The 22,859-nt window shown below is 42.6% G+C and overlaps 1 protein-coding gene across 2 annotated transcripts in view; it reads left to right on the forward strand.

The window, feature by feature from the left end:
- The window catches only part of NSG2 (neuronal vesicle trafficking associated 2), a 41,164-nt gene extending 18,998 nt beyond the window's left edge, over positions 1 to 22,166 (forward strand). For both annotated transcript variants that reach the window (XM_049829266.1, XM_049829267.1), the window contains exons 4-5: positions 18,505 to 18,615; positions 20,194 to 22,166. In XM_049829266.1, coding sequence (XP_049685223.1) covers positions 18,505 to 18,615; positions 20,194 to 20,385 — 303 coding nt within the window. In that variant the 3' untranslated portion in view covers positions 20,386 to 22,166. The remainder of the gene's footprint in view (positions 1 to 18,504; positions 18,616 to 20,193) is intronic.
- The last annotated feature ends 693 nt before the right edge of the window (positions 22,167 to 22,859 follow it).

The raw sequence follows: 22,859 nt of genomic DNA on the forward strand, positions 1-22,859 counted from the left end.
CAAGATAAGGCTTGTTCAACTTACTGAAAGGAGAAATGTTTAGCTACTCTCTTCTAAAGCACTACAGAATGGCACTGTTTCTGGTTTTTTCCAGAAATTCACTAACATATATTTCATAAGGGCAATTCTGTTGCTTTCATCCAGGATATTTAAAGCCATAATTTATTCTTAAGAGGTCTATGAATAAATGTTTATAGCTTTTTGGTTTTTTTCCAGTGGACACCACATGTTTTGGTCTGAATTACTTACCAGGGGCTTACATGCTATTGATTTTGACTGAGTTCTTCACTGATCTTATTGCATGCATAGTACCTATTTGCCACCAATAGTGACTCTCCGTTGGTACCACTAGTAAAGTAAACAGTGAATTAGCCACAGTTAAATCCCCAGTCTTGGAAACTGCAGCAGATGTTTTCCAGTGTGAGCAACGTACAAATCAGAACCAGACACAATGTGCCTGAGAAACAACAGTAAATGTAGTCTCCTGGAAGTTGGCTTGTGACCTGCAATAAATGGCATTATTGTTGATATTGTAAGTAACGGAGCTTCACTGGTATTTAAAACTTAATCTTGCAGCCCTGAACAGTGTTAAGGTCAGTGTAAGACCCAAGTTTTAATCCCATCAAAAGTTCTGGCCCTGTTACTTAAAAAAGCAATCAAGAACATCTCATCCTTACACACTGTGCATGCTGGAGGCCCATAAGTTAGATATGTAGCTCATCCACTGCTATGGATAAATCTCATTTAATCTACTCCTTCCACAGAGCATCTTATTTTTCCCATTCTTCAACCCCCCCAAGTTGCTGTTGCATTCAAACCTCTCCTTTTGATGTATTTTTTCCTCTCCCCTTCCTATTTTCAGTGTGGTTCTCCCATTGCTCTCACCCATGTGTGCCCGAGGACGGCACAGCAGCAGGCGCGGGGGAGCCGGAGGCTCCAGCAGCGTGTACAGCACTGACAGAGGTTTAAGCTGCCTTCTCAATATGCTGCACAGTGGGGATGGCTGTGGGAGCTGTGCCTCTTCCTATGCAGCCTGGCAGCATGACAGTTTCATTTTTAAGCTATTTCCTTTCCCTAAAGTCCATATGATTTCCATTCTCTGCTCTTCAATGTCAACTTATTAATCACTCAGCCTCTCGTCTAATACTGGATAAGACTATAAGCCTCTCCCTGCCTGCTTTTCATAAGGCTTCCATGTATCATATTAAGTTTGTAGTATTATTTCCTGACAAAAATGAGCTGAGATAATAGGTAATATTTCATTACCTTTTGTACTTTTTTCTTATTGCACCACATTTTTGTACCAGTGCATATTTTTAGTGAAGTTATTAAAAATACTGCCCTCTGGTTATAAGCAGGCCTATTATCTAGTACTGATGAAATCATTTTATATTTGTTTTTTGTAAGAGGAAATCATAGTAAATAACTTTTATTATCTCAGTTTGGCTACACTTTTAAAAGCTTAAAAAAAGATAATATAAATGAGATCATCATATTTTCTTTTTCTGGCTGGTTGCTTTGTATAGCCTTCCAGTATGTGGTGCGTTGGAAATATCATCCACACTTCTTGCTAACATGCTGATTAAAATTAAAGTATTCATCTATACTTGAGTCGGGCTGTTGGTAGCTATACACTGGAAGAAGCAAGTAAATCATCGCATTGATTTCTGCAAGGGAAATGATGGAGGGAAAGGCCAATGGTCCATCCAAGTGTAGAAGGTCCATTGGTTTAGAGCCAATAATACCTGTATGTTGGGGGAAAAGGCAGGACAGTAAGAGAATGCAAAGAAATAGCCAAGAGGTCCTCTCCTATCTGCTACTGCACTACTTTGGCATCCTGGAGAATACAAAGTGAGATGTCTAATATTTTATTTTTCACCCAAATAGTAGAATTATCTTCAATTCAAACAAATATGGCAAAGTGAATATCATTAGTGTGTGTGGAAAAATGCTGCTGGACTCCATATTTATGACTGTGCTCCCCACCCACTAATAACCTCTCTGGAGGAGGTTTTAACATTTCTGTTTCAGTCTGTGAAGTGCTTTTCTTTCCTCTCTACTTCTGGTCACTTGGTATGGGAATGTTCTCAGGGAACAAGGAAACTCTTCCCAAGTTCTTGTTTTTTTTCTGAGTCATGTAGCTGTATTATACGGAAGAGCAGGATCTCTGGGGGAAATTTTGTGACCATATGAACATGGCAGTCAAATCCACAGATGCCCTTTATTCTGCCTTTTGGGTATCTTTTATTGAAGAGGCTAATGAATTATTAGACAACCTTCTCGCATGAGCAAGCCAAAGACAGAATTTAAGCTTATGTATGCATATTTTTCATCCATCCAGAATAGCACAGATCTGAGCTCTTTAATTATCGTAAAGAAGAGACTGTCCCTAGGCAATGGTTCTTATTTCACACTACCTCTTCCAGGAATTTTAGATAGCTTCTGCAACTTGTCACATCTCCTAATAGATGAGATTATGATTCTCTATAGCTCAGCACACAGTGTCCTGGAAGTTTGACCAATTAGGCTTATTCTTCAGCTGGATGAGTCACCCCATACATACTTTATAACAAATGTTTAAATAGCTGTGTGTAGATGGGTTACAAGAAAATGATGTTAAAATAGCATTATGGTTGAGCCATCCATACATAAAAGAAATTTCTTTTATCATTTTACTCCTCCACAGAGAAGCAATGACAACATTTTTTCTAAGCTGACTGGCAGTGATTTATAGACCTTGCCTCCTCCAGACTGTTTATGCCTTTGGAGTGTGTCCCTCTAGGAAGTTTCTGAACTGCAAAGATCTTATTTTGCAGTAACGATGTATACCAAGGCTTCTTCGTCTGGAGGGGAATGGTGTCTGGTGTTTGCCTTCCATTTTGCATGCTTTGAAGGTAGCTCACGTTACCATCCATGCTTTGCCAGTAGCTCACGTTACCATGCTTTGCCATGCAGTGATGACACCAAGGAGTATTAGAAGAGGTCTGCAAATGTGATGACTCTCTCTACCATGTTCCTTTGTAGGACAACAGATCTAACACTTTGCATGTGAGGTAGGGCTTACTGCTCCTTTTTGCCAGTGATACCCTATGTTACGGCTTTTAAGAATAATCTCTCATATGCAAGCATCATCATTCCCATGAGTTTCTGTGCTTATTTCTTTCTATCAGTAATGAAATGAGATCAAATGCTCTTTTTCTTTTCAAGCAGATCATCCATTGAATGAAATCTTGTTACTTCTGGAGGACAGGGTTTCCAGTGACTCCTTTTGGCTTCCAATGTGTCCAGATTAACACAGAAATGAATCAGAATTTATAAGGTGGAGTGGGCTTCTACCCACTTTCTTGACTGTCACTTAGCTGAAGCTTGTGTTCAAGACATTAGCACCCTGCTTAAGAAGAAGCAAGCTAGAGAATAGTTGCTGATGGATTTTGTGCTTGATCCAGTCAGACCCAGTGAGCGTAGGTAGACCTGTGATAGCCCTGAGTTTGCCCAGATTTTTCTAGCTCCAAATATCACCAGAAAAGGTACTGGAGTGTTCTTTCAGTGTAGGCTTACAACACGGAGTGTCATGTTGGCACATATAACTACCTGTTGGTTACTGGTTTTGCACAAATTGCTCTCTTTATTATGCAAGTAAGTTCACGTGCAACCAGTTTGACCTCTGTTATCACAAAATGCCATAGAGCTATTCATTACTACCCTTTCAGGGAGACAATGATTTAATGACTATTAGCTGGGTGATAGTTACCTACCATAGTTATCTCACTTCCACAGTTCTTTCCTTTTCATGGATCATTTTCTTAAGAAAGTTGAAGTTACCAGTCTTTCAGCATTGGAATAATTAAACTATGTACTTGTCTTTAACAGAACAAGTTGGGAGTGGGTGTACGGGGGAGAAATTGAGATATCTAAGATGTTTTCTTATGAGCAATTTATCTACCTGGAAAAATCATCTGCAAGTATTGATAATTACTTCACTGAAGAACACTGGGAACTTCACTCTTTTTGCTACAAGTTGGCAAGATCTGTCTTCAGAGTCACTGACTGTGTAATCCATTCCTGTTGGGTATGCAATGACAAAATATTTCTTATCATTAGATCAACCCTCTCCTCCCTCCACCCTGAAACTGCTCTGATACATGCAGATCCAGTAACCAGTGGATGTAATTATTCACCACGCTTTTCATCAGGTTCTTAAAATATAGTGGAACCCACTCAAATGTTTCTGTTATTGAAATGCTCATACTGAAACAATTATTTTCCTCTGACCTAATGTGAAAGACTTAGAACAAAATTGGTTTGTCTCCAGCCACACCCTACAAAACAGACATTGACACAATAATTGTTCATTATCAAAAACAAGCCAGTGTCTGAAATGCTTGGTTCCTAATTAAGAAAGATTTTTCTGGGCCGGGGCCAGGGCTTGATTTCCTGTTGGTAGCAGCTTTGCTGAAATGGAAGCTGCTTTCCCTGCTTGCACCACTAGAATCTGACCTACCACATCCCCAGGTTATTCAGCTAGATCTTGTAGTGGAAGCATCCTCATGTGATGGGCATTGCAATTCAGAGGAAAGTCCCAGGTTTTTATGCTTGTGGAAGAAGGTGGGGAGCAGGTCTTGATCACTTTCTTTCTCTAGGTAAGATCCACTGAGATGTGAGCACAAAGTGTCTTGTACGGTGTGGTGCAGAGAATTGCTGTGTGGGCTCTGAACTGCCAAATGACTGCACCATGAACACAGCTTTGAGAAATGCCTCATTTCCTTGAATGCATACATTTACCTACCTGCCCACCCTGCCCTTGTTTTTAAAGGACACATCACCATTGCAGCTGTGTAGGTGGCAACTCTCTACCTTGCTCTGCTGCACACACACCCAGCCCCAAATGTGGCATTTGTGTCTTTCTGCTCCCCCACTTCCCCTTCCCAAACTTCCCTTCCATGCCACGGTTCCTGCAAACTTCTCCATAGGACGTTCTGCATTCACCTGTAGGCTATTTCTTTATGCTGACAGTTCTTCCTCTAACCTGCAAAAGACTGAATCCCAGAAAAATGGCATGGGGTTTTTCGTTGTGCCCATTCAATAGCTAAATAAATTTAAAGATTCCTTTAATTGTTAAGTTACCACAGGGCAGGAGTAACTCATAGACAAAGGACTCCTACGAGTGTAAGCAGGACAATTTTCGTTACTGCTTTTTAATACTAACAATAACAATGTTACTATGGCAACTGCCACATCACATTGGTTATCTGGAAGATGCAGAGTGGCTGCTGAAAGATCCCATTACATTGACTGACTAATGTGAGTGGTGCTCGAGGGAGGGAACATGCACTAATACACAGAGATTTTTCTCACTTTGGTGATAATTGCTACTGTGGCTGAGATGTTTCCAGGCTGCAGAGCACTCAGATGAGCTGTGTGATCCAGGAGAACAAGGGACAAAGTGGAGGAAAATCAGAAAGGTGGCAGGTACAGGGGAGCAGTGGCAATAGCATTCAGGTATCTTCTTGCACTGGCATCAGCATCAGGGATGGTATAGTGGTTTCCTGTTGAGGCTTGCATTCAAACAGGGGCTTGGAGAGGTGTCAATATGAAGGGGTTGATTTCAGTCTCCAGGGACTGATTTGGAGGCTTATTCAGTCCCTTTGGGAGTTCTCAACTATCATCAGGCAATCTCCTTTCCCAGTGGGCTCAGATGCAGCGGGCATGTTCTTCTTGCAGAGCTGTCAGGCAGTGCTCACTACACCTAAGCCTTCTCCAGAGAGTGATGGAGTGACTTGTCTCTGGAGCCCAAGCTTTCCCTTGTCTTTGGAGGTTGAATATTTTCCACTGCAATGCAGAGGGTCACAGTTTCTCCTTTCTCAAAACCCCACTGCCCAGCCCTGCCTGGTCTTGTGTGTACTTACATCTGATGCAAACTAGCACCTGCATGGATTCAGACTCTCACTTGTGGTGTGTATGAAAGGAAGTGAGAAATGTTGCTCATCATCTTTCTGCCTGAGCTCAGAAATCATTCTTCTCCTCCTCTGGCTGTAATGGGAAGAGAAGAGGATAGGTCATATCTGTCCTAGTTGGTCTCACAGCTTGCATAGAGATAGATTGATGAAGCCATTTGTGATCATCAGTGACAATTCGGAGCTGTGAGGATGAACCGAATGTGGATTTGTGGCTCAGCTGCCAGAAAACAGACATTTCTGATCACATCCCTAGGTATGGTACTATAAACCCTGCAAGGTTTCCTGTTTGGGTAAAAGTCTGTGGTTTTTGTAAGAGTTCCCAGCTAATACCTGGCTTTCTGGTACAGGCTACATCCCAAGAAGATAAAGGCAGGAAGAATTTTCGTGTCTAAAACACACATGAGAAAAGTATATTTTGATTTAACTAGAATGCTCTATACAACTGGCTTAGGGACCCCCTAGCAAAGCAAAGAAAAAAAAAAAAGACATGGCTTTTATATGAAATGGATCATTCCTTAAAGTGTATTCTTGTTTTATATTCTTTTTTACAGAAACACACACACGTACTCTTTTGCAAAGTCAGAAAAGCCACCTCAAATATATTTTATTTTTGCCATCTGCAAACACTGACAGAGTAATCAGCTGAAGAGATTTGTTCAGGGTTATTTTTTCCTTTAATTGATTTTTGGAGAGAAGAAGAAAGTTAATTGCTATGCAGAAAATGTCTAAAAATGGAAGTCACAGAGAATATTCACATGACTAAGGGTTTGTGGGGTAGACCTTCTGAATCTAAATTCTCCAAACCATGATATATTGGAGGAAGAAAGGAGTTACAGAGCAGAAACCTCAGCTGACCCTTTGCTTTGGAACAAAATGATTGAAAAATTTCATATGTGACTGCATTGAGATACCCATTCTGCTAATTACAAAATGTAATTGCAGTTTCCATTTAGTCTGAATGATTTCTTACACTACATCTTTGTCTTCAACAACACAATGCCATGTTTCGTTCTGGTACCTCTGCCACCCAACAGTAAACCCTATTTGTTGGGTAATTTTCTTGTCAGCATTTGAGGTGGAATGAAATATGCTTAATGCTAATGTAGCAAAAGGGACCAAATGGGATAGAGGAGGAAAGAGTTTTCAGCTGACTGAAGCCAAGGCAAAGTTTATTGACTGTCATTAAGTGCATTTTGAGTCTTGTAGCCAAACCACAGAATGCTAAAAAAAAAAATAATTAAAAAAAAAAAAAACAGGGAAGTGAAGTGCTTCACTCATACATTTTTTTTCCATGTAATGTTTCATTCTCTCTATTTATAAAGCAGCACAGGCTGCTGATTGAATGTTAAACAGACCTGAGCTCCCTCTTGTTAGTACTTGCAGATGTATTAAGCCTGTTGGGTCAGATCCACAGCTAATGGAACTGGCCTCATGCCTTTGAAGGCATCATAATCAGCTAGATTATTCATTTTTGTTGTTTGTTTTTAAAAGAGTAGCTTTTGTAAGTCATTTGCAGCAATAAAGCTTCACATTGCTAATTTAAAATGGAAAGGCTTTTAATTCTTAAGTTACCCAAGGGACACTTTGCTTGCCATGTCCTCACTTTGTCTTTGTTTGAAGCACCCACATAAGAAGAGTAAGTTTTTTAAGAGAAATGAGTGTACTGGACCATGAATGCTGCCATATTATTAGCTTTATTTCCTGACCCATGATGGTAGACATAGATGCTGAAATGCATGTGAATGTGTTGACCTTCCTGAAGGAATGAACTTCCAATTGATTTTTTTTTTTAAACCACAATAGTGCACTGAACAAAGGTATTTTAATTTGTGCAAGCTTGATCTTCGATTTTGTTTTATCTAAGAAGTCCATGGGGCTAGGGAGTGGTGGGGGAAAGTCATCTTGTGCCCTGGCATATAAAGAGCTTAAATTGTTCAGGGAATTTTTAAATCCTGTCTCCTGTTGTTGATGGCTGATGAGGAAAATGGTAGTGTCACACGTGAAATCAAAATATATGAAAGTGATGGGAGAGGCAAATACACAAGAAAACATGCCTGGAGGAATATAATTTTGTGCCTTAGCCCAGTATATCGATACTCAAGTCTGAAAGGTTTGCTTTGAAAATTAAGCCTGTGGAAGAAGGTAATTTCATAAAGCAAACAGACCTCAGCTTTTCCCTAGAACCAGCTTGATCCTCAGCTGTGGGATGGTGTTGGTGCTTGGATGGTTTTGCACACACAGGCGCAGAAAAAGCCAAGCTTTTGGGGACTTAGATGCTTGCAGCTTTGGATGGGTTTTGCTGGAGTGTCTGTGAGTACCAGTGGGGAGCAAGCTGTGGAGCTGGACCTGAGTGTGTGTCAGGTGTCAAAAAAAGCCATCAGCAGAGCAAGGAACAAAACCTGCATTTCCCAAGTCTGTTGCCATGTGCTAATGCCTGGACCCAGGACTTGGGGTTCTTAATGCTTTCCCTGCACCAAATCCAATGTGAGGGAAGCGAGGAGAGGGGATGATTTTGCACGTATGAGACTCTTCAGAGGTAGAGTCTTGGCAGGCAAAGGGTAGGCAAGGAGACATTTTATTGATGACTTGATTTATCTTGTATTCCTGTTAATGCATTTTAAAAGGACCCTTGATGAGCTGAGGCATCCATTTTCATGTCCCACGTGAAGTGACCAGAGGAATTGTCACAGCCAAGACTTTGCACAATGCAATGGGAAATTGCAGCATGTCACTGATGAAGAGTTAGCTGTGGAGATGATGTATCTGTCTGCTGCAATCCCACTAATTGAAAAACCATCTCAAATTAGTGATCTGGAAGGAAGCCTCTTCCAGCATTGCTCAGCTCATGAAACGGTATGTCAGGTGTTATTAGGACCATGGGTTTGGAAAGAAAAGCACCTTTATAAGAAGTGTTCCTGAGTCACCACACTTGTTTAATTTGGGGATTTTGCTTCTTTTCTCTTGAAGGTAGCAGTGTCACAGAAATAAGAAGGGAAGGCTTATGATAGTTTGAAAAGGAAGAAAATATTCTTGTAGGAGGAGGGGAAAAAGACCTTTAAACACCTCTATGGTCTGCCAAAAAGGCTGTGTATTTATTTGGTGTTCCTAGAAACAATATTACAGCATCTCAATATACCAGCCTATTCTGATGAAGGAATTTTTTTTATGGCATTAAATATCAGAAAAGAAAGAGCAAACCAGAGATTTTTATTTACCTAAGTGGAAATTCACAAATATTCAATGGTGGAAGCATCCTTGTTGAAAATGGCATTTTAGAACTTCATTAAGGAACAGGGGCTTGGAAACCGAGCCATGAATTTTCCATTCAAGGGGTTTGACTTGGCACAGAAAGATGTCATGCAGACCACAGCTGGCACCAGACACAGTTAAAAAGATCTGAGGCTATTAGTGCCTAAACAGCCACTAGAAATTATATTACATGATGGAGACTGGCTAATATAATTGAGCCAGCTAGTTGTTGTGTACATAATTTAATTATTTGACAAATTGCTTAGAAACACGGTGTTCTTGTTCCACAGTCGTGCTGCACTCAGTATTACAAGGCTCAGAGCAGAGGAATTGCTGGTGGGTTCATAGTCATCTCAGAAGACAGACATTTCTTTTTAAGATTTGCAAACTTGCGAGAGGTTCACTGGTGTAGTCATGGTGGGGTGGTGTATGCAGAGATGTGTAGAGCCAACGGGGACGTGGCTGGGATAGCAAACTGGCTCAGAGACAGCTAATGCTGTTTCAAGTAGATACCTTTGAGGCTTTAGGGTAGTTGGAGAAACGACCCTCTCTTTTCTCTACTCTCTGAGTCTTTTGATCTTTGATTGCTGGGCTGTGTGGGCTGAAAGGAACCCATGAAGCAGATGTGAGATGGTTTTTGGACCCCAAGATTATACCATACTCATGGATGGTGTTCAGTGTTCTTAGGAGAATTGGGGCCAAATTGGTTTATGGTTATGAATTCTAAGATAAAGGACTAAAAAACTCCCCCCTAAGCTTCATGTAAGAAGCCATGAAGCACTAAGGAGTGTTTTCCCATAGCTCTGAAGATTTAGATACATGACTAAGGACATTTCCCTCTTACAAAGCATCGCCGAAGAGATACTATTTAAGAATCTGGAAACTGTCTGGAATAAAGCTGTGCTTTAATAATAAAGGACAAATCCTACATCTTCTTGAACAGTACCAAGCAAATATGAAGACCCAATTGTGTCACTTTTTTTCAGGTAGCTTTTCAAAATTTCAGAGGCTAAGTTGTTGCCATAAAATCAGCAAAACCAGCAACTTATTACAAACAGATTTTTAACCATCAGGAGTGAAATGACACTTTTGAAGTGCAGTGAAATCATTTTGACCTGCAGAACGGATCAGGCTGTATAACAGGGTGCTAGGCAATGCACCACACCATTTCTTTGGCTGAGTCTAAACAGTGGGGCATCTCTTCTTGGAGTGTATTTCAGACTCCTTATCCACCTGGTCAATCCGTCCGAGTGTCCTGTCAGCCTGTGGCTCTGTCCCTGCCTACATGCCTGAGTTTTCTTACAATAGCAACCTGGATTCAGATGATGGGGTGAGTCACACTTGGATTTCATCCTGGCATACAGGTGGGAGGCAGCCAGGATAGACAGCTGGATCCAGGAGCTGAGAAGTGCTCCTGAGTCTTTCGCTTTAGCTGTAGCTTTCATGTTGAGATCTAACATTGTCAATCTTATATCTAATTATCAGCTAGAAGAAGTTAGGGGATGAAGGGGAAAAAAATTACGCTCCTGAATTTTTCACTGTCAGGCAGAAATTCTTGTAGTGAGATCATGAATGTATGTACATATACTGAGATGCCCTTACAGCTAAAACCTTTCTACTGAGCAGCAGGACTTCTGGGACTGGCCCTGTGACAAATGGATTGATGATTTTGTGATATTTTTTTTCTTGCAAGTTAACTAGGTTGTCAATGGATTGATAGGTTTTCAGGTGTAATGGCATTGCCATAAGCTGCGGAAAGAGCCTTGTTGCCTATCCAAACATAGCTCTTATGCCTTTCTGTGAAAATAAGCTTGACAGAATTTCTGCCAATTTCATTTATAACAGATTTTGCCTCATTCAGAGTCTTTCTTCTTCTACAAAGAGGAAATTAAACCCAAGATAATTTCTTCAGCTGAATTGCCTATTAAAGGCCACAAAATTTCCCAGTAGCCAGCAACATGAAGGTATCTTGGAGAACCAGACATGGCACTGGCGGTAACATCCTTTCCTGCAAACTTGAATGTGAAGAGGGTGAGACTGCGGTGCAGGAACGGACAGAGGCATCTGGCTTCTGAGGTCCCTTATTCACATTGCCGCTCCTAAGACTAGGAAGGGAAGACTGTGCAGAATTTTGTAGGGATTTTTCTATGGTAGATGATCTTTACCTGGGAATTAAACTTGTCTCCTTCGCAGTAACACACAACTCTACACTCTGAGAGCATTAACTCTTCTCTGTGTGCTGTTTGGCTGGTTTTCCTATAGACAGCAATGCTTTTCCTGGTTGTGGCATCTTCTTGGCTGTATTGCTAATTTGAGCGTATATAAGCATATATATTGCATGCTCTGAGCAGTGGGAAAGGTGTCCAGAGTCAAACATTTATTTGCCAGGTTTAGAAAAAAAAAATCATGCTTGATATCTAAGAAGTACCACCCACGCTGATGAAAACCCCTGCTTGCTAGCGTCTCATAAGAGTTGCACGAGCACGGAGAAGATATTCTGTGCTGTTTTTTTCAGATAGATTGATAGAGATCACATCATCTGTTTGCATCCTTAGAATTGCTCCACTTAGGTGGTAAATGGAAGGTGGTTTCAAATGCCTGGGCACCTGGGGTTTGTGCCTGATCCACAAACAGCAGGTGGTGCTTGCCGAGTTCCTCCAAAGCTGGACTGAATGCAGCTGTTTTCCCCCCAAAGAAAGGGCAGCACAGTGGTTTTCCAAATTAATTTTAGACAGCAGATGATAAGGTTGCTGCCTGAGCATGAGCAGTGATGGGTTTGAGCTTTAGTAGTGGAGCACAAGGATTGCAGTGCTGTACCAGACTTGCTGACCATCTCATTTGGAAAACCATTTTAGTGACCCAGAGGCAGATACATCAGAACAATGCATGAAAATCTGAAATGGCCAATTTCTTACCCCTCTTAAGACATCTGAGCCTACAGAAGGTGCCTACTGATTCTAGTGTCCTGTAGGAAACTAAAGGAGATTTAGACACCTGACTGCCTTTGTGGATCTGGGTCTAAATGACTGGTTCATGCCATCAAATACGAGAACTCAGTGGGGAAAGAAGGGGCTGTGCCTTTTGTTTTATTAAGCCCTACTTCAAGCCATGTGGAGGCTCTCCATATGAATGTCTCATCTTTTTGGAATCTTACTGACCTCCTTCTGCTGACCATATTGTATAGAGTAAATCTGTTAGATTGTCTTTAGTTTCATAGATTAATTGTGGTTTGGGTTAGAAAAAACAACCCTTTACTTCTTCAAAAGGTGTTGCTTCACAGTTTTGTAGGATGTTGTCTTCTGTGTTTCACTGTGAGGTGGCTTGCATTTGAATGCCCATGTTGTTTTCTCTCCCTATCCAAATTTTTTTTTAACCATTTTTATGCTGAGTCCTCACAGGGTGTGACACCATCAGTGGAGCCTGTGAAAAAAACATAAAGGTGGAATGACAAGCCCTGACACCAGGGCGGTGATTATAAGTTATGTTCCTCCAGCTGCTAACACAAGTAATATGTGGCTTAAGTGGGAACAAAACCACAACCCCCACAACTCACCAGCATGGGCTGGATGCTGAATACTAATAGGGAGCCGTCTGCATCCAGTCCCCACTGGGAAAAAAATATTTGTCAACTCAGTTCAAACAGTGCATAAATTTAAGGGAACTGCCATCTGCTGACAGACCCTTCCCCCACCTACACTGCCTGAAAATCCTTCCTTATGACTGTCTGCTCTGTGCAATAGTATTCTCATCAACCTCTGTTCAGGATCTGCCTTTCTTTGCTTCTTTTTCCCCCCAGGTATTTCCAGAGAGTTCAGATTTCCAAGGACTCTAAGGCACCGAAATACCTCACTGGTTTGTGTGACAGTACCAGCCCAATGCTGGTGTGTAGCTACTGCAGGCTCTGCAGCTCTGCAGGTTATCAGTATTGCTGTCAAAGCCCCTGAGGCTCGATTTTTGGAGGGACCAGCAGCTCCCCGCTCTTGTTGACTTCCATGGGGAGTGAAGGGTGCACACCCTCTCTGAAAACTAAGGGCATAAACCAGAAAATTTTTTCCAAGGAAAACAATAAGGAATAAAAATGTAGAAATCTTGCAATGGAAAAGGCTATCAAAAGAATGCCCTGCTGTTTGGATGTGGCATTGTTCTCTGGTTTGCTTTTAAAAAAGGCTTTTCATTGTAGCTAGAGAGGGAAAAAGGGAATTTTTGATGACAATAAAAAACATGGGCAGCTGTTGAAATCAAACAGAGTAGGAAGGATACTTCAATGGACAGCACGAAAGCCAAGTTGACTGGAACACGATTGCAATTAGGTATCATCTCACTGGAGCAAAACCTAGTGGCAATTTATGTCCTGTTGCCTGATGAGGATATATCTTTGTTTTTCTATCTGTGCTGTTGTGAAAGTGCACGATGTACTTCATCTATGGGAAAGGTCGGGAGGAACCAAGCCAAGTGTGCTGTTGTTGATGGGAGGTTGACATCATCTTTCATGGTTTTTAAGGGCCTCTCTCTATGTTTTGTGGAGGATGGGGAGTTTTTTGGTGTGGTAACGATGTTCTCTCTTCTCCATTCCAGCAGACCCTCCCCTCCTAAGGGAACCTTTGGGAATCATATAAGACTTTGGGGAAAGGGCAGGCAATCGCCCCCTTCTTTTACCCACTCGAGCAGTCACACATGACAGATTCATGCCTGTAGCACTTCTAGGTTTTATCTGCTCACTAAATTTTATTTCCCCTCTGTGAGTGTTTATATTGCTTAGAGACTGCCAAGGTTCATGTTAATCATAAAAAAAAGTGGAGGTTTATTAGGTATTGCAGCTCTGTGATTCTTTGGTGTTTGAATGTTAACGAAGCTTTGTATGCTCTGGAATAGCTAGAGAGGTGGATCTGAGCTCTGGCATGGCAAAATATCCAGGGGTGGATTTTTGTTACCGTTCCTCTGGGTTTTAACATCTTACATGACATTTAATCCCAGAACAATTTTACACTATGTATCATCATGTGTAATATTGTGTCATGCTGTAATTTTGCCAGTACATGAAAGGGCAGGAGGGAGGTGAAAATGGGCTCAATTACACCCTGGAGGGAAGGGAGAGCTCAGCAGAGGGACCTGCTCCTGGGAGGTAATGAATTGGGTGTCAGCACTCTGCCTGAGCAGAGTGACAGAGCAGAGGGGAATTTATTATTTTTAGGGGCTCAGTGGGCAGACAAGAGGAAAGGAACCAGTCAAATCGCATTACTAATGGTCATTTCCATAGGCTGTGCATGTATGTGGTATTTAACAAAAGAAGGGACATTCATTCTCACTCCAGACAGCTCAGTTCTTTCTTTTTCTGAAGGCTGAACGAAGAACTTGGCCATTTTAACTGGCTCAGAGTGAGAAGCCTTCAAAGCAACTTTGGTGGCAACTCTTGGGGAAGGCAGACACAGTCATTCCAGGTGAGGGAAACCTCTGACAGTTCAGGGATATTCCCTTTCCACAGCCTGTTCTCTGGGTGCAGTCAGCCTTGGTGGATCCCTCTGGGATGGAGGAAGCAGTGATGCAGAGGGAGAAAAAGGAACCAAGTAAACATTAGGGCAGGAGGAATCATAGCATGAGGTGTATGCATCCTGCTGGTATGCAGTTCTTGCTAGCCTTGATGATGAAGGCTGTATTTACTAAAGAAAGCTAGAGGATGAGCAGCTGCTTATTTCTTAGGAACAAGAGGTACTTTCTCACTGAGTTACGCTCTATGCATTCCCAGGTGGCATTTGGTGTAATTTCATTGCCCTTTGTCTCTTCCTTTGCCCTGAGCACAGGTTTGTTCCTTCAGCTTAAGCCAAGCAAGATTTCTTTTTTCATTGTACATTGTATTCAGGGCAGAGCAACCAAACTGGAGAGCTGAGAATTCCTTATTTTCTGAATTTCTAGCCAGGGCTGCCATCTAAGCATTGGCTTTCGTAGAGCAAGATGTATGTATTGCTTTAGTGCCTTCAAACTAACCTCAAAGGAGACTTGTGTCATTCATTGTCATCTTTGTATTACTACATAAATAGTTATTGGAGGAAGTACCAGGCCTAAAATGCTTACCTTTTAAATGTGGAAGAGTTGATGAACATGTATTCTGCAGGGAGAAATGCTCTTCCAGGCAGACTTGGCCTGCCAGACCGAAATTGTGATGGGTCTTTATAGAGTAGGGACTTTTTTCCCCGGTCTCCTGTTGGAAAAAGTAGAGTGTTGGCATACTTAATCCAGGAAGTCTCTCCTTTTGTCTATACTTTTTCAAAGTGACTTTTTTTCATTTTTTCAGGTGTAATATAACTTCTTTTGGGGGCAGAAATGATGGTAAATTCCATTTTCATCTCCCTTGAATCTAACTGAGACTTCTTCCTTTTCAGCACTATGAAAAGGCATATGGCTTCCCCAGGTTGGGAACCCATGGGCTACCATTAAAGCTGGTCTGAAATATTTCTGTTCAAACTTGCAGGCAAGTGTGCTTTGACGGGGAGGAGGGGGAGCCCATATTTTCATGGTCAGACTAGTGTAATTCATACAACTGTACGCCTTTTCTACCAGCTACCTTTTCAGCACACCAGGACTCTCTTACACTTGTTCTCTTATGAGATCCAGCAGTTAAGTGCCTCTACCTCTGCAGCTGCCTTTTCCTTAATTGAACCATTTTGCAGCAGATTAGGCCCCAAAGAGGAGGTTAATATGAGCAGTTATTCTAAAAGGCGGGTTGGGGCTTCAGTGACCTGTTCATCATTGGAAAAGCCTGTTAGCGCCAATCTTCGTACCTTTTTACACTTTATTCTAAAATATTCTGACTTAACAATGGCCTTATGAATCTCTCCTTCTAGATATAGTCTCCATACCTCTCTCTTTCCCGAGTTTTGAACTGGATGTGTTGGGTCAGATTTAAGGCCAGGCATGCAGATTTACCTTCACTCTTTCTTTTTGTCTTAAAACAGCCACCAAAATTGTAGCCCTGGATCTTCCAGCATTGCAGGTAGCATTGCCAGGGCTGCTTCAGCTTCTCTGAGTAATAGTCCCAATGTGCTGTGTGCAATGTAGGAATTCACCTCACCAGGCAGTGCATCTTTCTGCAGGATTGGTGAAGGTGGGAGGTCTTTTCCTGCACTGAAAGCAATTACAGTGGCCCCTTTAAGTCCGTGCAGGGATTGCATATCATTACAGGTTCTCAGAACTACAGCTGCTGCGATGACTGAAAGAGAGAATTAGAGCAAAATTCAGTGTGAACCAGTATTAAGCAATTAGTATATCTTTACTGATAAAGTATTACTAATATTACATAACGTTATTGTTATATTAATAATATTATAGTGATGAATTCTGAGATGTGGCCACCTTGCTCTTTATTAGTTGCTGTTCCTAAAAAACCTGTCCACTATACTGTAGGAATTATCCCTCTATCTCCCCACTTCCTGCTATCAGCAGTCTCCTATACATTAGTTAAGGAACAACCTCTGCCTATACCTACTGTTCAATTTCCTTGAACACCCATACAAGAAAATAAAGAGGATTGTGACACAACTGTAACAACAGAAGAGTGGATGAACCCTGAATGACTAGATGGACCTGAAAAATCTGTGGCTTTTCCTTGCTAGGGCAGTAAATTATAATGATTGCCTTTAGTACAGGTAGGTGCAGCCCTGATATTGGGACGGGGGCATGTTTTTGAGGATAAGCACATGCATGGTATGGTGGTAGCATGCCTGCAGACAGGGGCGTTAGCCGGGATCAGGCACACAGTCCCTGCCACATCCTACGACTGCAGTTGTCTCAGTGGGTGGCTTTTGATGTGACCAAGGAAAATTTATAGCCCTGGGCTCAGCTTCTGATGCCATGACAAGAAGGTGGGATTCTGAAGCTAACAGATTGAGGTTGTGAGTAGGAAAAAGCCCATTCATAGCTATCCCTCCTGTAAGCCCATGCCTGACCCTAAACTTTTGCTGTAAGAACTTCCTCAGCGTGAGCTCTCACAGGCTCACCGAGCACAGGAACATTGCAGCCGCTTCCTTATGCAGGCAAATATCCTGCAAAATGCGTGCTGCTGGTCTCAGCCCCAGTGAGCCAGACCAAGCTGGGGAGCTGCCGCAGCTCCCTCCCCATGCTGCTGGCCATGCAACAGCTTTAAATGATTCTCCTATTGCTGTTCCCACCCCCATCATCTCTGTAAGTGAGTTCATTTGATTAGCAATTCTAGTTTGCATGGTAACACTGGAGCCCCAGGGATTATGGTATTTTTTTCATGCCAATCCCGATCAGTGTGAGACAGCAGTCTCGACAGGATGTGTTGCTGTAACTTAGGCAGTAGAAGGCCAGAGCCAGCTATGCTGCATTTGTGGAATTACCAGCTGGGACCAAGAAAGCTTTGGGGAAGGGGAGAACGAGAGTACATTTGGGACCCTTGCTCAGTCCTTGGGGAGGACACAGCTCAGCTAAAATCAAGGATCGGGGCCTCAGTCCAGATATCTGAATGGGGCCAGGAAACTTGCTGTTGAGTGAACTATTTTAGGACCTGGAAGTGCTGGAGAGAAGGGAGCTACAGCAAAGAAACAGAATGGTGCAGCAAAGTAAATTGCTGGGAACGAGGAGAGGGGGAATGTTTGAGCCCCAAAGAGGGTATTGTGTCTGGTACCTCCAACACCAGCATCTGCTCTTGGAAATGCTGCGGGATTTACATACTGGGCTTTGTCGGTGGTCGGGGTATTGTCCTTTTACAGCTTTGATAAATAGAGACGGATTCCCTTTCTCCCGCCCTCCCTTCTGCAAGATACTTGAGGCAAAACTTATCCTTGTTGCATCGCCCAGAAGGCACAAAGGAATGTGCGCTACAAAGGCTTCATTCTTCCTACCTGCTCATCTACTTCTGCTATCAGAAAAGCAGGATCTCGCCATGGCATAAAGCAGCTTATCTGCACAGTTTAGACCCCAAATGTGGACTCTGGCTGCCGGCAGATCCTGCTGGGCCAGCAGATGATGCTGCCAGTTGAACAGCTGAGAGCATGGGAACACAAAGCTGAGAACACCAAATGCCTCAGCAAAATCCATGCATTTGCAAGGGGTTAAACACAGGAATGTGCACTCCTGAAGGTCTGCAGGGGGGATGGAAATTATGTGAGAATTCAGGGCTATTGGATCTAGCATTCATTCAATTACCATGCTTAGTTAAGTACTGCACAGTGGAGTGAAGACTGCAGTCTGTTAGGATGGCTGTTACTATAAGTCATTTAATTATGAGGTTGCTCATATGCCATTTTAACATATGTAGAGTAACGTTATCCCTCTTTTGTAGGTCACTATTCTCATAAGTCTGGCTCTTGCATTCCTTGCCTGCATAGTGTTTCTTGTGGTATACAAAGCCTTTACTTACGACCACAGTTGCCCAGATGGATTTGTTTATAAGGTAAGAAACTTCAGACGGATGGATTGCCTGAGATAACGATAGACTCTAATTGACTACATGGTTACAGTCTAGTCTGCTTTTCTGACCAGGCCAAACAGAACATTTGGCAAGAATGTGTTGAAATGGGAAAAGTGTTATGGGAAATGTGGACTTGCATCTGCCTCCATCAGCTACTGTTACACTGTAATTGTTGGGATTAGCATTTGGTGAACACTACAGACAGATGTTCAGGAACAATTCCTCATATTCGTGAATGGATTTATTGCAGCTGGAATCCTGCGTTTGCTTCCCACACGTTCAAGAGACTGAATTTTATTGGCATACATTTTAATGCAAAGAAAACTCCCAGAGTGCTGGCACTTGTGTCCTTTGTAAAAGAAATCCGAATTTGCCTGTGTAGTTCATTTTTAGGTGCTTTTGAGCCTCTATCAAGAAAAAAATCGTGTAACTTAATTGCTAAAACCCCACTGCCCAGGGATTTTATGTTGAATATTCACAGAGAACTATTTGCCTGTTCTGTTGAAATTAAAAAAAACAACCACAAACGTTTGCAAAATAGTTCACTGACTCCTTACTGTGAATAAAGTCGTAAACTCACAGGAGTCTTGACCATGCTGGGGATAGTCTGTGGGCTGGAAAATAGAGTAAGGATGTTGGTGTATTAGTCATTGTGATTTATTCTTTTAGGTTATATAAAAATGAAGTCGGACAGAGTCATGAATTTCAGAATCAGATCCAAACCGGAACTTCTGAAAAGATTGAAGGTTTTGGACTCAGATTTCAGTTAGTCACACTGAACTGGGAGTTGGGGTATCTCATAATTTATAACGCTTGTACCTGGGGCTCTTTGTGTCCTTGGTGCTACTTCAACTCCGGTGAATACCAACCAGTCCGACATTTGTTACCATTTGATTGCTCTTTTACAGCTGTTGCAAAGCGAATTGTTTTATCTGTGCAGCTCTTAGCACACAAGTGTCGGCACTAGCGCAGCGGAGATGCATGGGCAGTGTCTGCACAGACAAGAAGCTCTGACAAGGGCTAGCCGGTTGGGCTGTGCTTCCTACCATCCCAGACCAAGGTGGTCGTCCTACAGGTCAGAGATAACACACTGTAACCGACCAGCACCTAAGCAGCTTACTCTGCCTCTGCCTGTCCTCTACTTGTCTGAGAATTGATTCTGGACTTTGCTCTACAGAGCTTTCAGTCCAGCTCGTGGTAAGAGCTGCTCAGCCAGCCCTGCTAGGACCTCAGCAAGTGGCCTCCGTCTCTGTGCATGCCAGCAACGTACCAAACCAGTCAGACCTTCATTTTACAGACCCCATTTCCCATCCACGGATGAAATCAGCCTGCAGTCAGGGTTGCCAATAGCAACAGGTTTTGAAGGCTGATGCCCGACTCTAAACTTTGTGCATTCCCACAGCGCTGAAAGGCAGTCTGGGCTGTGCAGCAGACGCTCTCGCTGCAGCAAGTCTGAGTCAAATGTCATCTGTGCAAACAGCTAACCATGAGATTTTTAAAGTGAGAGCCTGAGGCTGATAGGACCACTGTTTACCTCTCTTGCTTTCTCCCTGCTTCCAGCACAAGCGGTGCATCCCGGCCTCACTGGACGCATACTACTCTGCACAGGATTCCAACTCCCGGGGCAGGTTCTACACCGTCATCAGCCACTACAGCATGGCCAAGCAGACCAGCTCCCGGGCCGTATCGCCCTGGCTGTCTTCAGGATCGGTAAACCACGAAGCCAAGGCTGCCAAGACAGAAGGTCATTAAAGTTAACGAGTGGTGACAGGCAAAGTCGGAGGGTGGGGGGACAACACCATGTCTATACTGCATTGCTCTAGCTGAGGGTGTTGTGCTAACAGCACAACAGGAATAAATAAAACCCAAGTGCAGGAGTCATCTTAATGGATATTTCTTTTCGTGCATTGTTCTTGTTGATTTGTAACCGAGTCGAGCTCTTGTACAAAGGCATGTTTGATGTTGACTGTACCTTACAATGTAAAAATATTTTTAAATCATTGCTTAACTATTTGTTAGAAAAAGAAATTAAAAAACAAAAAAAGCAATTAGATAAACAGCCAGAGAGAATAAAAGCAGCAAAGAGAATCCTGCAAAGTTTTACCATTGCTGGAAAGCTGTGACAGAGGCTTAACATGCAGTGAAAGAACAGCTGAAATCCTTCGGGGAGAGAGGGTAGAAAGAACTTGGTACAAAGACATTGTGATGCTGTTTAGCTTGCCAAAGGGGGGATATTTTGCTGTCAAATTGAATCTAGCATCAGTGTTCATTTGCTGACAGAGAAATACAAGCATTTCCTCCTCCCTCCAACATACACACGTGCAAACACACATGCACACAGACCCCTGCGCAGTGGCCTACATAAATCCAGAAAGATCTAGGCATTGGTAATGAGCCACCACTGTGCTGGTGACCTTGGCTGGGCTCTGAGGCTGAAATCCTGGTTGCTATTTGGATATGGAGCAGGATGGAAGCAGACAGAGGCTGCTATAGTGAAATAATGAATATACTTCTGAGCACAGGACTAGGAGTCAGGAGATCAGGGCTTTATTTCTGCTTCTGACACAGATTTCCTGCATGACCTTTGGCAATTTACACGAGGCTTTATCCTTTGGGACCTCTCCTGAGGGTCACCAAGAAACAAAGAAATGCAATTATGAATTGAGGTGCCTCTCGAGAGTGGTGATAGTATAGAACAGTATCGAGCCTCTAAATTTTCAGCTCCTAATTTTCCCTGGCCCATGAAATGGGATGATCCTGCTTCCCTTCTTCAGCTTCAGATACTTCAGTATTTAATGTCATTCTAGGTAATTAGAGAGGGATGGCTGTAGCATGTTCTGAGTACAAGGGTCCCATCAAGTCTCTGCTTGCAGACACAGACCAGGCCCCAAGCTTAATCCAGTCATGGCCAATGGAAAACATCCTCTCCCCACAAATGGCATGTGCAATTAGTGCAGACTGGTGGGATTTTAAAAAAGAAAAAGGATTCTCTTTTTTCAGGGCTGCAAGCTGTTGCTGCAAAGCAGCTCTGCTCCTTAGTAGAGCAGCCAGGGTGAGACTGAGCAGGAGGAGCAGAGTGCACAGGGAGGGCAAGTTCACATTTGACTAAGGCTGCTTTTTCAGATTTGTGGCTAGACTGGGATGGAAATTAGGAACTGGCCCCTTCTTCCCCTGCATTGGGCAGTTTTGTCCTCCATTTTGCATACATAGACACTAGAGGGTGTAAATGAGGGCAGAACTCCTCAGTCCCAACAGGCATCATGATAAATAACTGTATAGTGTAGCTAAAAATGTAGTGCCAAATGCCATTGTCTGATTTCCTATCCTTCGTTCCCCTTCCACCTGTAAATTCATTTCTCACTGAAAATGTACAAACCACCCCCTCCACCAACAATCAAAACTCCAGCAAACCACTGAACAGTTTATAATTTTGTGGTGTATTTTTTGTCAGTAGGTAGCAGAGACTGAAGTATTTTTTGGTGTAATTCTTGAACTTTTCTGACGGGATTAAAATAAAGCTAGATGTGACTGAGCATCTGTGTGGCTCCGGCAGGTGTTTTTTTTTTTGGTGACTTGTGCTGTGGGCTGGGAGGTGGTGGGTGGCAATATGTGCGTGCCAGGTGCTGCCAAGTGTGGCTGCAGCAGAGACTGCACCTTTGCACAGGACTCAAAGTGACTCTGGCTTTCAGGAGGCATTTTCAGAGCTTGCAATTTTTCTCCTTAATGGCAGGGGGTTTATTCCCTATGTTCCTGCCCATTTTTCAAGTGCAAATAGAAAAATAGTAATTAAAACCTAGCTGATCTTCTGTTGGTGATGCTTGACTTTACAGAGGGACCTCCCCTCCCTTCCCATTTTAAGGCCAACAAATAATAGAAAATTCAGCTGGCAGCAGTGTCTCTTTTGCCATCTACTCCTGATGTAAGCATTCATGTGTGTTAGAGCAGGCTCCGTAAGAAGGGCTGTTACAAAAAGTAGCACTGCAGAGAAATACAGCTGACAAACCAAGAGCCATGGCTGAACTTTGAAAAAGTTGAGCTGTGTATCCAAACCCTGCAGCTTGGTTTCTAACAAAACCACAACTATATTCATCTCACATTGTTCAGAAAGCAGATTGTATTTCCTCAAATCCTTCAACTCTTAGAAATGGAATGATACCCTGGCATTAAATTGGCTCATTGCCACAGGCTAAAGAATGTTGTATAAAAACCTTTGGATGTCTTTCCTT

This window comes from Accipiter gentilis, chromosome 26 (assembly GCF_929443795.1).
Source record: "Accipiter gentilis chromosome 26, bAccGen1.1, whole genome shotgun sequence".
Lineage (NCBI taxonomy): Eukaryota > Metazoa > Chordata > Aves > Accipitriformes > Accipitridae > Astur > Astur gentilis.